Source organism: Neodiprion pinetum, chromosome 3, assembly GCF_021155775.2.
Source record: "Neodiprion pinetum isolate iyNeoPine1 chromosome 3, iyNeoPine1.2, whole genome shotgun sequence".
Lineage (NCBI taxonomy): Eukaryota > Metazoa > Arthropoda > Insecta > Hymenoptera > Diprionidae > Neodiprion > Neodiprion pinetum.
In genome coordinates, this window is record NC_060234.1 from 34881953 (window position 1) to 34894916 (window position 12964).

The 12964-nt window shown below is 42.1% G+C and overlaps 1 protein-coding gene across 2 annotated transcripts in view; it reads left to right on the forward strand.

The window, feature by feature from the left end:
• LOC124213814 (uncharacterized) overlaps positions 1-11830 on the forward strand; it is an 84724-nt gene extending 72894 nt beyond the window's left edge. For both annotated transcript variants that reach the window (XM_046615472.2, XM_046615470.2), the window contains 2 exons: positions 8114-9518; positions 10238-11830. In XM_046615472.2, coding sequence (XP_046471428.1) covers positions 8188-9518; positions 10238-10586 — 1680 coding nt within the window. In that variant the 5' untranslated portion in view covers positions 8114-8187 and the 3' untranslated portion in view covers positions 10587-11830. The remainder of the gene's footprint in view (positions 1-8113; positions 9519-10237) is intronic.
• Positions 11831-12964: the final 1134 nt, after the last annotated feature.

Sequence of the window (12964 nt, forward strand, 5' to 3'; positions counted from 1 at the left end):
AACCAACCAGCCAGCTAGCCTATTACAGTTCGCTCGAAAACCATGAACCAGTCACTGTGTCAAGTCCATGCTGCTAAACGCGCCGAAGCCACGTTCGAAGTCTTTGCGGGAAATATCTACTAGGAATGTGGAATAGATTAACGGGACTTTGTCTTGAAGATGGACCAAGAATATGCGCGTTTCTACACGTGGAGGCAGGTGTTACGTTCAGAGAAACGGGAACAATCATCCGCATACACGTAGTGTAGAGAACGATTTGGTTGCAGAAACGTATCGGAAGATTTTTCAAACCAGTTACAGAGATACCTTTTTGTGTAGTGTTTTCCACTCAACTTCCGGAATAAGCTATCGTTTTAATAGAGCAAAGGTTTTTGTAACCCGGAAAATTGTATAGGTATGACCCAAAAGCTTCCGAACTTCTGTGATGGTGTTGACCCTCCAAATCGCTGATCTATAGAGATTATCGACCAACGAAACAGTTCGCGGACTGTGTTTTAATTAAAAATTACGAGATAGTCGACACGGTTGTTATTGGTTGAATCATGTCGCTACTGACACGGTAGATTGTTTTCCATGTAGGTATTGGAACGAACATTGTGTACATAACTTCGTGCACTCCCACGCATCTGTTGGGCTCGTTCGAAAGCGACGGGTGACCGGTTTGTGAATCAAGGCGAAATCAGATCCGTTTGTACTTTCTCGAAAAGAAGAGCCGCTTGCCCGACGGCAAGGTCGTTGTAATGGGATCTGAGATCCTCCGATAAGCTGTACGAGTTCATTCATTTGGACTGGGAAATCTTTCCAATTTCATCGTTTGAACCGCCAGAGTACGAATTATTCATGTGGTGAATTCGTTTCGGCAAATCGAGTCAAATCCACAATTTCGGTGCAATCAAAAAATTGATTCGAAAGGTGTACAAATTATTTGTAACCACGTCGTCGGTATCATCGTGGCAGATTTTAATTTATCAAGCGCAGAATCCGACTTGGACAGTGTAAGTCTATGGCGGTAAGATCGTATGAAAGTTTGAATACATCAAGCTTTAACTTTGGACTTACGTAGGTATACGATGAAGGCTTTCGGCCTCGGGCTGTCTGGTGTAGAATGCAAATCTGTTTTGTTTGGCAGTAAGAAACTTGAAAGCTTGGAACTTACGGATAATCGGTGATCAGCTGTTGAGAAACGTAGTTTACACGTACATGATACAGGAGAATGAAGTATCTATATCCTATGGGAACGTAATATCGGTACAAGTACATTTTCCACATCTTGTACATTCATCGGCATCAATAATGGTTCCTGTCGCCTCGCCGAGGTTGGATTATATACTTGGGTATAAAATGGCTTATATCTCCAGACGGATAAAACACCCTCAGGTTAGTTTTTATACGACCTTGCGGGGCATAAACTCCAATTGTCTTCGAGGAGTATAATGAGCTGGGAGAAAAGCGCTGATATAAAACTGTAGAGTCAAATACATTCTTAGAATTCAAGGCTGTGTAGGTGCGCGATGAATTTTTAAACGATAGATCATTCATTCGGACAATGGAATAGCGTGGTAATCGAAGCATTCAGAGTTTCAATTGAAACTTCGAACCCAATCCACTTCTCACCCCATTAAATCCGGATTAGTGAGGTCTATTGGTATTTCTTGAATCAGTTAAATCGACCCGCTTCGCACCCTGTTACGCATGCCGATTATCACAGCGAGAGCTGGGGGAATTTAAGCAACGGCTACTTTGCGTCCTCTGGTGTTCAGATTATTGGGAAAAAGGGTGTCTGCAGGTGCGTTTCACTGCCCAGTGAGAACGATCTGACGCAAACGATAAGTCGAAGAATGTAATAGCAACGCCTTTGCCGCAAGGATCCGCCATTGTCGGGGATAAATTGGACAGCGTGTCGGCTGGCGATGCCTCCGGTCAACGTTTCCCTCAATTGTAGGTGCAAATTGATTCCGAACAGGAATTGGGGACACCGGTAACTAGGAATTCGTTGCCCCCAATGTTTCCTGAACGGGTCGGCTTTGATCTAACGACCGAAGGCCCTCGCAGGTCGTGACGCGAAATGAAATTCGCTCGGAAAAGAAAAAGTCCTTTGGCTGTGTCCGGAGTCTGTATGATTCAGGATTCAGACAAAGTTAGGCGCCTGATATTTTGGCTAATATTAGTCCATAAATATCAGGAAGTCTTGACGTTATTCCGTAATGTTTGCAGATTTACCATTTTGACGTAGCAGACAAACAAAAAGTGCTTGGAGGGGGGGAATTGGGCAGCTGAAAAATCACTTCGCTGATCCACTTTCATCGATATAACCTCATTATTTTAACGCACTGACGAAAATGTGCTCTGTTATATCGTTTTAACAAACAGCAGGGGTCCGTCAATTCAAAATAATTATATAATGTTTGAAACATTTGGAGTGAACGTAACTTTTTCTATATGCTGGAAGTAATTATTGTAATCCGGAGGGGTAATAAGTGAAAAAAGCCCTAACAAGATCCCTTTTTTGCGCTACGTCAAAGTTGGCAAACTTAGTCAGAATGGGGCAATCATTCTCTGAAAGCCCCCCTACACTGGGAAAGCAAATTCGGGGTGAGAACTTGAAGGCAGTTAGAAAGATAGAGGCTTAAGACGATACACATTTTACTATGTATTAAGTTTACTACCGTAGAGTTTTGGAGTGCCTGGGGTAGAAAATTGTAAAATCAGTTGATTAATTCTGAGAAACGGAGCCGTCGAGTGTCGAAGTTTCAAGGTTTGTCAGAATTTTTCCTTCTATCTCGGGAAAAGTCGATAACCTCCGCGTTTTCCTGGTGGAAAATTTGTTCACGCGGTTTTCAAGAACTCGCCCGTTCAAAAAGAACAGACATCTCGTCTGTCGGATTGTGACGAACACGCAAAGATCTCGTCTTTACATCGCTTTACGTGTTCCTACGCGTGTTCCGTGCGCCTCTTTGTCGGCATCACGGCACCACGACGATCGTTTCAACTGAAGGTTCCGTAAACCTGGATCAAGTTATCTCGACTCTTCCCGTACTGTTCCTAGCTACTCCGCTTATATACTTTTCGTTTACTCGTCGGACCATAAAACTCCATGGACCTCACTCTCACCCTCACCCTCACCCTCACCTTCAGCCTCACCCTCACCCTCACCCTCTGACACGACATACTAAAGCCTCGTGGAAGATTTACGACTGAAACTGGGACTCGGTGCGTTTCTGAAACCAGCAAACTCCCATTGACTCAAGTAGCCAGCTTTCTTTCTTGTATTTATTTTCATTTTATGGACAAGAATTAATGGATTCAGTGCACGTATATCCGACGGAATACCTAATTGACATCTATCTTTACTTTATTCAAATTCGACGTCATGCGATGCACAGTTATTATATGTATGATCTTACCACAGATCATTGAAAGCCAAGTTGGTTATAACGATATTATCATCCGGACAGCTCATTTCTTCTCTAAAACTGTCATTCAAACTCTTCCATAGATTCTAGGTATACTTGGGAATACAGTGTGACGTGCCAGCCTTCTCATCGAAAATTTCATCACAATAAATTTAGTATGGTTACTGTTCTCGTCTTACATTAACCATCGTTCCTTAAGTAAGATATTCAGTGAAAATTGTCACAGTGTGATATTTTAACGATTTAAAAACCCGTATTGTTACATTCATACTTTCAATGTTCAATATCTGCATTTCATCTGAATTGAATTATGCAGAAATTCAATTATAACCAAATCGTTACCATCTATAGACAAAATTATGAATCTTTTTGAAACGAACCGATTGAGGATGATCCATGAACATAATTTACTCCACACTTTTTTCGTCGATTCACGAATTTAAAATACATATCAAAAGTGAATTTACTCCTAGGGTATTCGCTGCAACGAATCCCTCGCGGTTGGTTGGAATCACAAGGTCAAATTATTGTGGTAATGCGGACATGAATTTCATGCCTTTGTTCTTCTTCGGGATATCGTTACAAATAATTGACTATGAACTTATACGCCACGGTAAAAGTATTTTCAATCTTGCGATGATATTTGGGTTTCTACCGACACCAAAAGAAGAAAAAAGAGGGAAAAGAAGCAGGGAAGACTCAAGATTGCTCCACTCACTGACGGCTAAATCGTAGCGATCCGTTCGAGTATCGGTTCCAGCTTCGAAATACCTGTGGTTTAAAAGGAATGAAAGTAGCTGACAAGTTACAACATCGTTGGTGTTGAGGCGTTAACACGAGGCTAACTAGTAAGGGAAATTCGTTGCTCTTCTGGATTAGTCAGCTAGTCTTGAAATAATTAAGGATATGGAGTGTCCGTAGCTATAGAAGCTTGGCCACAGAGAGATCGATAAGGTACTCGCATCTGATCCGCGAGAAACTGCAGTATGCCCAGGATTTCATTTCCTAAGCAAAATAGGTAGAGCTGTTAGGTAGGTATGACTTTCTATGTATACGAGTGGCATTCAACAGAGTCGCGAAACTCAAATAAATTTCACGGCAATTAAAACTTGAATTGCGAGAGTTCAGAAATATATTTCTGCGCGTGGTTAATTATAACGCTAATTTAATTAGTGAATATCCAAAACCCTATGCAATCGTCAAGAAAATATTCACAAGTTGGAAATATGTATTCACTTGATCGAGCATTCCCGGTGCGAATTGTATTGGAAAAAGCGAGAGAAAAATTCAAATATATATCGTGAAATCGAGGAAACTGCAGATAAAATGTCTCTGTATTAAATTATACACCTGCAGTGAATATTCTCAGTATGGATATATGTAGAATTGTAAAATAATACATGTATAACGAATTCTCGCTCCCGCAACCGCCGTTACTCGTCGTTTATACGGGTTATTCCGTACCAAATCGCCAGACCTTGACACTCGTCACTCAGAATTGTATCGAGCGTTTATGGGGTTGTGATACATCCCTCCGAGAGTACGTATACCGGTTTACACAATCTTTAATGCAGTCTTTTTCATATTCATATAGTTGTGAAAAAATCGAAAAAATTCAATATATATCCCCCAAATTTTGGGCAATTCGGAAAATCGGTATACGTTCTCTCGAAGGGATGTGTATGACAAACCCCTAAACGCTCGATTCAATTCTGATTGCGAGTGACGCGCGACAATATCCGGCCACGTGGTATGAAATACCCCATACCGACTTCGGAATAACGCCTCGCAAAAATTTAATTCACAGTTTCATTATATTACGGGATTAAATTCTGATGCATATTCCCGACGAATAACCCGTCTGCCATCACGCGTGGCTTCTCACAAATATAAAGTTAAACGCGAAACTGAAAATATAATCTTAGAAATATTAAAGAGATTGGTGAGGAAAATCAGAGTGTAACCACGTGCCTCAAGTTTTTACACAATATTGATTGATATTAATTACGTTACTATCCAAAACCTGAAACGAATGGTCTACATAGATTTCGAGTCATTAATAGTCGATGTCGTACTTCTCATACACGGGTGCTTATGGCGCCATGGCGGTACGTGACGGGTATGCGGCGAAATGTCGCTTAACGTCAAATTCACCGAGAAAAAATGCAGGCATCTAAATGAAAAACTATTTATGTAATTGGTAAATGGTACTCCTAAGATGTTTCTAAAGTATGAAGGTCTTTGTCTGTATCATTTGCGAATAACAGTAAAAAATGTTGAGTGTTTTGCACGATTTTTCACACGGAATCCACGAGCGAATGCTCGTAAAATATTTTCACTTTGATATTTCTTTGTATTGGAGTTCCGCTGTCTTCATGGTCGTAATCCTGGTCATTTTGATTTTTGGTTTTTCTGATTTTTGACACCCACTCGTTACATCGGTAAACTACGCTGTGTGAGCATATTTTAACTTTCGGAATTTCACTCCATCGTAACTTGAATTTTCGGAATCTTTCGTTTCGGAACTTGGAGTCTTCGGCTTTCCGGCCATTCGAAACTTTGTTATTTCGTAAAAGTTTTATTTCCTTACTTCAACCTCCGCCACCAAATAATTCGGAATTAGGCGCTTTCGGAACTTTTCAAATTCGGAACTTCAACCTCGCCCCATCCGCGAGGTCTTCTCTCCCTGCAGCACAAACGGGGCAATGTGAAGAGACGGTGCGGGCGTACACTAATCTAAAAGTGAAAACCGCAGGACGCTCGTGTAAACAACTGGCGGGGTTGGTTCGTTGGCAGTATTTCGCTACAATATCGGTCCGTCCAATTGTTCCGTGCCCGGTGCGTATCGCCCGAGTACTTTCCTGTGTACAATAAAACACCTCGGTACAATTAATTGAAACGGACGCTCCTGCGCCGCCATGCTTGTTATTTTATTTCATTTCTTTTTTCTTTTTGTTTTGCAATTTTTTTTTTAACTCCATACTATGTATCCCCTTTTTTGTGTCTCCGTTATCCGAATAATACGCGTGTTTTACCGCACAGGCTACCATACGTTGAGGCCGCCGTTGATTTTAAGACTCGTAAATCTTCACTCTACGGCAAATTTACGTTTCATATACGTTACGTCGTATCTAACACCGCTTGGAACAGTCCTCGTTTCAGCTATCCTTATTTATGGGGCATTAGTTGTGCACCGCCATCATAACCGTAACCATAACCCAAAAAGAGAATCTCGCGTTGGAACTTGTTTAAACCGTTCTTTTTCCAAATCAACCAATACGAATCACCTCAATACGCTATTTCCATACTTTCGAAACAAGTTACTCAAATTTCTAATACTCCGGTATATTTCTCACCGATACCGCGTTACCATATATACTTAGTTTCTGGGCATAAAAGTTACAAATTAGTTCCGCAAAAACGGCTTCAATATACGGATTATACACGACCGTGTCGGCTACGATGACAATTTGTTTTCTTGCATTGGGGAACTTCGGCTCTGGAGAATATTCGAGGTATTGTATCGGCGGCGGAGTACTTCTTTACCAAAACCACCTGAACGAAATAAAGTTCTTCTGAGTCGGTAGACCGAGAATAGTTATTGCCCAATTATTCAGCTTGCTCCTGCAGACCCTCTCTCCCTTGTTTTCTCCTTACGCTGGAAAAACCGAGATCCTGAAAGGAAATAGAGCGCGGAGGAAAAAAGCACCGTATATCCGCCTCGTGGTTTTATTTCTATCCGTAAATTGATAGTGACGGAAAATCAATCGTTAGGCTAAAACAAAACCGAGACTGCGTGTCAACTCCATCGGCGTTAAATTCGATGATGAAGTTTTCATTGCCGAGAACATTCACGCGGTATAATAAAGCCCCGCCATTCCCGTGTGCTTCCAATCGAAAAATTTCACCCCTTCTGGTTTCATCGTATTATAGCCAATACTCGACCACGCTCCAATCAATCAGAGAGGCGCGAATTCCAGTCGGTGATTATACCGCCGGGGTTCAACAGCCTGCTCATTGTTTTCAGCTATTGCGACAAAGTGAACTGGTGCGTCGGGTCGCCCAACCCTAATTGGAATGAGCTCTGTTAGGCAGACACACTGCCACACGAAACGTGATTGAAATTTGCTCATAACTCGAAATGTAAATTTAGAGCATCCCTGAACTACAAAGTGTCGCTGACGATATTATTTTATTATGTATCACTCATCCCTGTTATACACACCGTGTCGAATCATCCGGCTAGTGATAATAACTTGCGCTCCACTCTGCTATAAATTTGCTTGTCGACGTAATGAATCAAGCTGTTTTTATTTATTATTTTTTTTTTTTTATACAAAATTAAGACATGATTCAATCCAAAACCCAGCGAAATACTGGTGGGTTATAACGGAGGGCAAGTTTTCGAAGCATATACTAAATCCCAAGTGGAAGACGGTTAGGTTATAGCCAAACCTTGCACCGTTTGTTACAGAGGCCCAAAATTACACAGACTACGGTCGTACAATAACTTTGAAACCCACGCGAGTGCGTGTCGTACACATATATACATATACATGTATATATATATATATATTATATGTATAATTGCGTTGATTTGCGACAGTGGTTCCGCACGTTTCCGCCGAGCCGCATCGATCGAGTCCCGTCCCCGTACGCGGTCTGGTCTAACGAAAATATTTCTTTTCCGAATGTTGCAGACATGCGCTGCTCCGGAGGGCCGTGATACTTGGAGGAGGCGAATCGCGAGCCAGAGAAAGAGACGACCGCCAGGATGCTTCAGCCGTGGTGCAGCGGAAGCGCCCGCTGCGTACGCAAGGCGCTTTTCTTCGTCTTCATATGGGGATTGATAATGATCGCCGCTATACAGTTCCGTCACATGGAAACAGTACAGGAGAATGTGGCTGGATCCGCGTCCCACGGAGCCAGCCTAAGCTCCGGTCGTTTTCTCCTACAGCAATTGATTGATTCCAGCTACACCCGCGAGCCTGTTGTCCCGGTGACCCAGAGCCCCCTGGAAATGGAGCCGCTCCTCGACAAGACCCCTTCACGGACCGAGGACAAGCTGATCGAGGAAATCGAGACGAGGCTCCCGAGTCTACCTCTCGCCTATTGGAACCGTAATAAAAATAACAAGGCGATGCACTACAAGAACGAAAGTTGCGCCAAATTTCCAAGTATATTTGACCTCGAGTTCAACAACATCTACTGGCAGAGCATGCACACCTCGAACGGCTCCTTTCAGCTCTTTGGCGCTTTCTACGACACCAGGGAACTGTCCAAGATTGGGCCGGCCGTCAGAATCGTCGGCATGATCAACAGGATCGAACCGACTGTGAAGAGCTTCTGCCAGATCTGGTACGAGGGTGAGAAAGAACCGCAGCTGGTCGAGACCTTCGAGTACAAATACGTTTGGTACTCGAAGTGGGGCAACTACAAGCAAGGTATATATCAGCCGTACATAATCACGTGTAGAGTACCCCAAAGTCACCATAAACAGGTGCCAGCCTCGGTGTCGTTGGTGCCGAAGGCATGCGACACAGCGACAAATAATCTGAGGGTAATTTACAACAAACCGCCGGAAAAGAAGGACTTCGCTGTTTGCGTCAAGGGGCTGGACTTCCTTCACGAAGATCTCTCTGTCAGACTGGTCGAGTGGATCGAAATGATAACCCTCCTCGGTGCCGATAAAATATTCTTCTACGAACTTCAGGTCCATCCGAATATCAGCAAGGTGCTGAACTACTACGAGAAACTTGGCAAGATACACGTCACTCCCTTGACCCTTCCTGGGGGTCAGCCGAACGTTCCCGCATTCCAACACATGTACCTCACTAAAAAGATGAACCACAAACGTCAGAACGAGCTCATACCGTACAACGACTGTCTCTACAAACACATGTACGAGTACGAGTATATAGCGCTGTTGGACATCGACGAGGTTATCATGCCCGTTCAAGACGCAACGTGGAGGGAGTTGATGGACAGAATATTGCCAAAGTCCTTGAAAATCCGGAACGAATCGAGAGCTTCCTACAACGTCAGGAACGTCTACTTCCTCGACGATCTTCTACACTCGCATGGATGGTTCAAAGACGTGCCAAGGTACGTACAATTTCAATAATCCGCATTTCCTGCTTCTTTATAATTTCCGGGATATCAGGAATTCAAGACACGATCGGATGACCTTCTCCAAGCCGAACGAGGATACGCAATGATTCGCGAGCCATTTTTGTATCTTAAACTCCGTGAAAATGTTTTGTGCGGCACTAAAAAGTGCAGTTTGTCAGCATTAAATGGCGAGGTTTTGCCGACGTAGATCTACGCTTACGGATCACGCTCGCGCATCATTCATGCGTATCTTCTTCTTCGTCGTACAATATTGCTGCATGCAATCTGGCACTAGGGTAATTTGTTTACGTAAATCTTCCGTCGCTCGGTACGGATTTGGCTGCAAAAAGTATCCCTCACGTCGTGCTCTCATGATGCATTTCATCATGCCTGAAAAATCGTCAATGTTTGTTTAAAAAAACTGCCCTATTTACCGTATATCCTGTGGGTACAGATTTGTCGAAATAACTATGATTGCCACTTTGCGATTCCAGCTTAAACAAAAAAAAAACTAAATAAATAAAAAAATAAAAAGTAGATGATGATACTTTTTAAATCCGAATTCGCGCCAAGCGAGCCAAGGTTTGCAAAAGAATGAGTTATTCTGATGTCATATGGATGAAAACTGCTTCAGGCCGGCTCGGCTATGGTAATTAACGCGCAGCTGTAATTCCTTGAAGAACATTGAGATGACCGAAGCGTTTTGTTTGCAGGTACATGCACATGCTCCAGCACGTCTACAGGGCGCAAAACTTTACAAAGCCGAATCAGTACGTGAAGTGCTTTCACAACCCAGAACGAGTTGTAACCCTTCACAATCACTTCCCGCTAGCTTGTCTGGGATCTGGCTGCACCAGCTACCCAATAGAAACGGAGGACGCCCAGCTTCAGCATTATCGCGCTGACTGCGTCAAGTCCCTGAAGAAGTCGTGCGTCGAGTACAGAGAGAACAGCGTGATGGACACGACGATATGGAGGTATAAGAACAAGCTTATCGACAGGGTTACGCGGACGCTGAAGACTCTTGGATTCTTCGGACCCGGCTACGCCTCGGAGAGATAGTCAACGGCCCCAAGAGGAGCCAGGCGATCTGGGTCCAGAAGAATCAACCCACTGAGACATCGAATGGACTTTTGATGATGATGATGATGATGGTGATGGTGATAATCGTCGGGGCGATAAGCAGAGCCCGTTGATCGCCAACACCTACCTACGTACTTTGAAAAAGGAACACTAAGAAGATTTTAATAGTTGTGCGATGTTTCTACTTCGACCGCATTGTGTAAATGTCTATGTTTGTCTGTACTGTGTGTCTAGGCGGAGTGATTCGTTGAAGTAGCAGCTGTTGGACAGAGTTCGATTTTGGAGCACGCCACAGCGGTTATCTTGCGACAACCATTATTTGTATATTATCATTCTAGTGTAGTTTTTAACAAGACGGCAAGGCTATTGTCATCCTAATCGGGAAGAACGGAAGCCGTTTCGTCGAGTATCTTTGAACGGGCATCCGGAGATCCCCGATGTGTTATTATGGGGTTATCCTGCAAAGGAGAACACACGAAGGTAGTGAATACGATATATCAGTTGATTTGAAAGGACAGAATTGTTTCCTTTAAATTTAGGCATGCATCGCACGTGGAATCGCATTGCGCCGATGTATATAATAAATTAATTATTTACGCGTGGAATAAGCAGGATACATTATTTTAATCAACGCATCGTCAGACGCGCATAAAATGCGTGTGGTCGACGAACTGATTGCGAAGTAGTTTAATTTCGTTGCATCACCAAATAAACAGCACGGTGTATAGTTAACCTGTAAGAGTCAATATTTAATGTCAAAACAAACGAGATTTAAAAGAGAGAAAATCCACTATGATCCACCGCGAAGGTATTTTCACGCGATGGGGGTAAAAAGGATAATTGGGCGAGAGGTGTACTGTAATTGATTGACAGAAAAATTATGAATCAGATGAAAAATATTTGAGATTTGGCAAATAAGTGTACCTCGTTGCAAAATCAGGCCAACATGCTAGTGTAAATTTAAAGTAAGCGAGTGCGCTGAATTAAATTCTTTTATCTTACAAACTCTGCAGAAATTTACCTAAACCGTCTAGGACGTAAAACGAAAGATAAAAATAAAGAAGAAGAAGAAGACTGAATTCGTGCAGAGAACATTAAGATCCCCATCGCGTGGTACAATAATGTGCAAGAATGAGGTTGAAATGAGAATTGACAAAAAAAAAAAAGAAAAAGCAAAAAAAAATGAAGATACATCAAATAAATTTTCGAAACCGTGCAATTAATTATAACCGTGTAAGTAAGTAAGTAAGTTTTAATTAGTGGTGAAATTTGCTCCTACTTTAAGTGCCAACCCGCGAGGGTGTCTCAGTGCCTACGGAACTTAATTATTAGTATAATTAAACGTTGGTTGTCAGACTATTATTTCTAAGACAAATCGCTAGTGAGTAATGCCCCGTATGCATTTATACCTGTACATCATTTCATGCGTTAGGTGAAATATTTAAATTATATTCAACCGTGTAGGATATAAATTTCTCTGCGCGGCAGTACATACGTGTCTATCATAGTCACCGGTGAACGCGCTTGGGCCTCGCTAATAAATACCCTATACCCGTTTACCAAAAAACAAATCAATGCTTAAAAAATAAGAGAAAAAAAACCGAAAGTTGAACTGAAGAAAAAAATGTTGATAAAATCAAAGAAAAAAGAAAAACATCCTCGGGGCTCTCGCGGAGGCTTCCTCCTTTCTATTCACCCACCAACCTACCTTTAACCCGGGTCTCTGAACCGAAAACCATTCTCTGTCACCGGGAGGCCTTTCAACCCGTCTCAAAGTCTCGAAAGGCACGTAGAAAACGCTTCGCTCGCTCTTATTATGTATACAGTTTCACCTCCGCAAAGTAACATCTATAAGTATATCGCCATTTTTTTTTTTCAACGCCTAAATAACTGCGGAAATTTCTTTGTGTAGTATTTTTTTTTCTCTCTCTTGATTCACTGCAGACAATTAAAAGCGGCCTTTTCTTTCGAAAACACCACCGTCCCGGAGTATATTAAAAAGATGATAAAATAAGCCTCTTTTTCATATCTTAAATCGTGCATACCGAGTCAACGGTATTACGAAAGAGATATTTTATCTTATTTTTTATTTTTTTATCGTCATTTTGTTATGTCTTTTCGTGTATTTCTTTTCTTTATGATTTGATTCTGAGAAACGCATTATACTTTGGCAAAACTATGCAAAGCTCGGACGGTGATAAAAGCATGTTATCATATCCCGAAACAATAAAACCCACGATGTCGACAAATATATATAATGAATAACAAAAAAAAAAAAAAAAAAAAAACTTGCCGTTGACATAATTCACGAAATCATATAATACGCGACTAGCGAAGAATAATACGAAAAGTCTGCA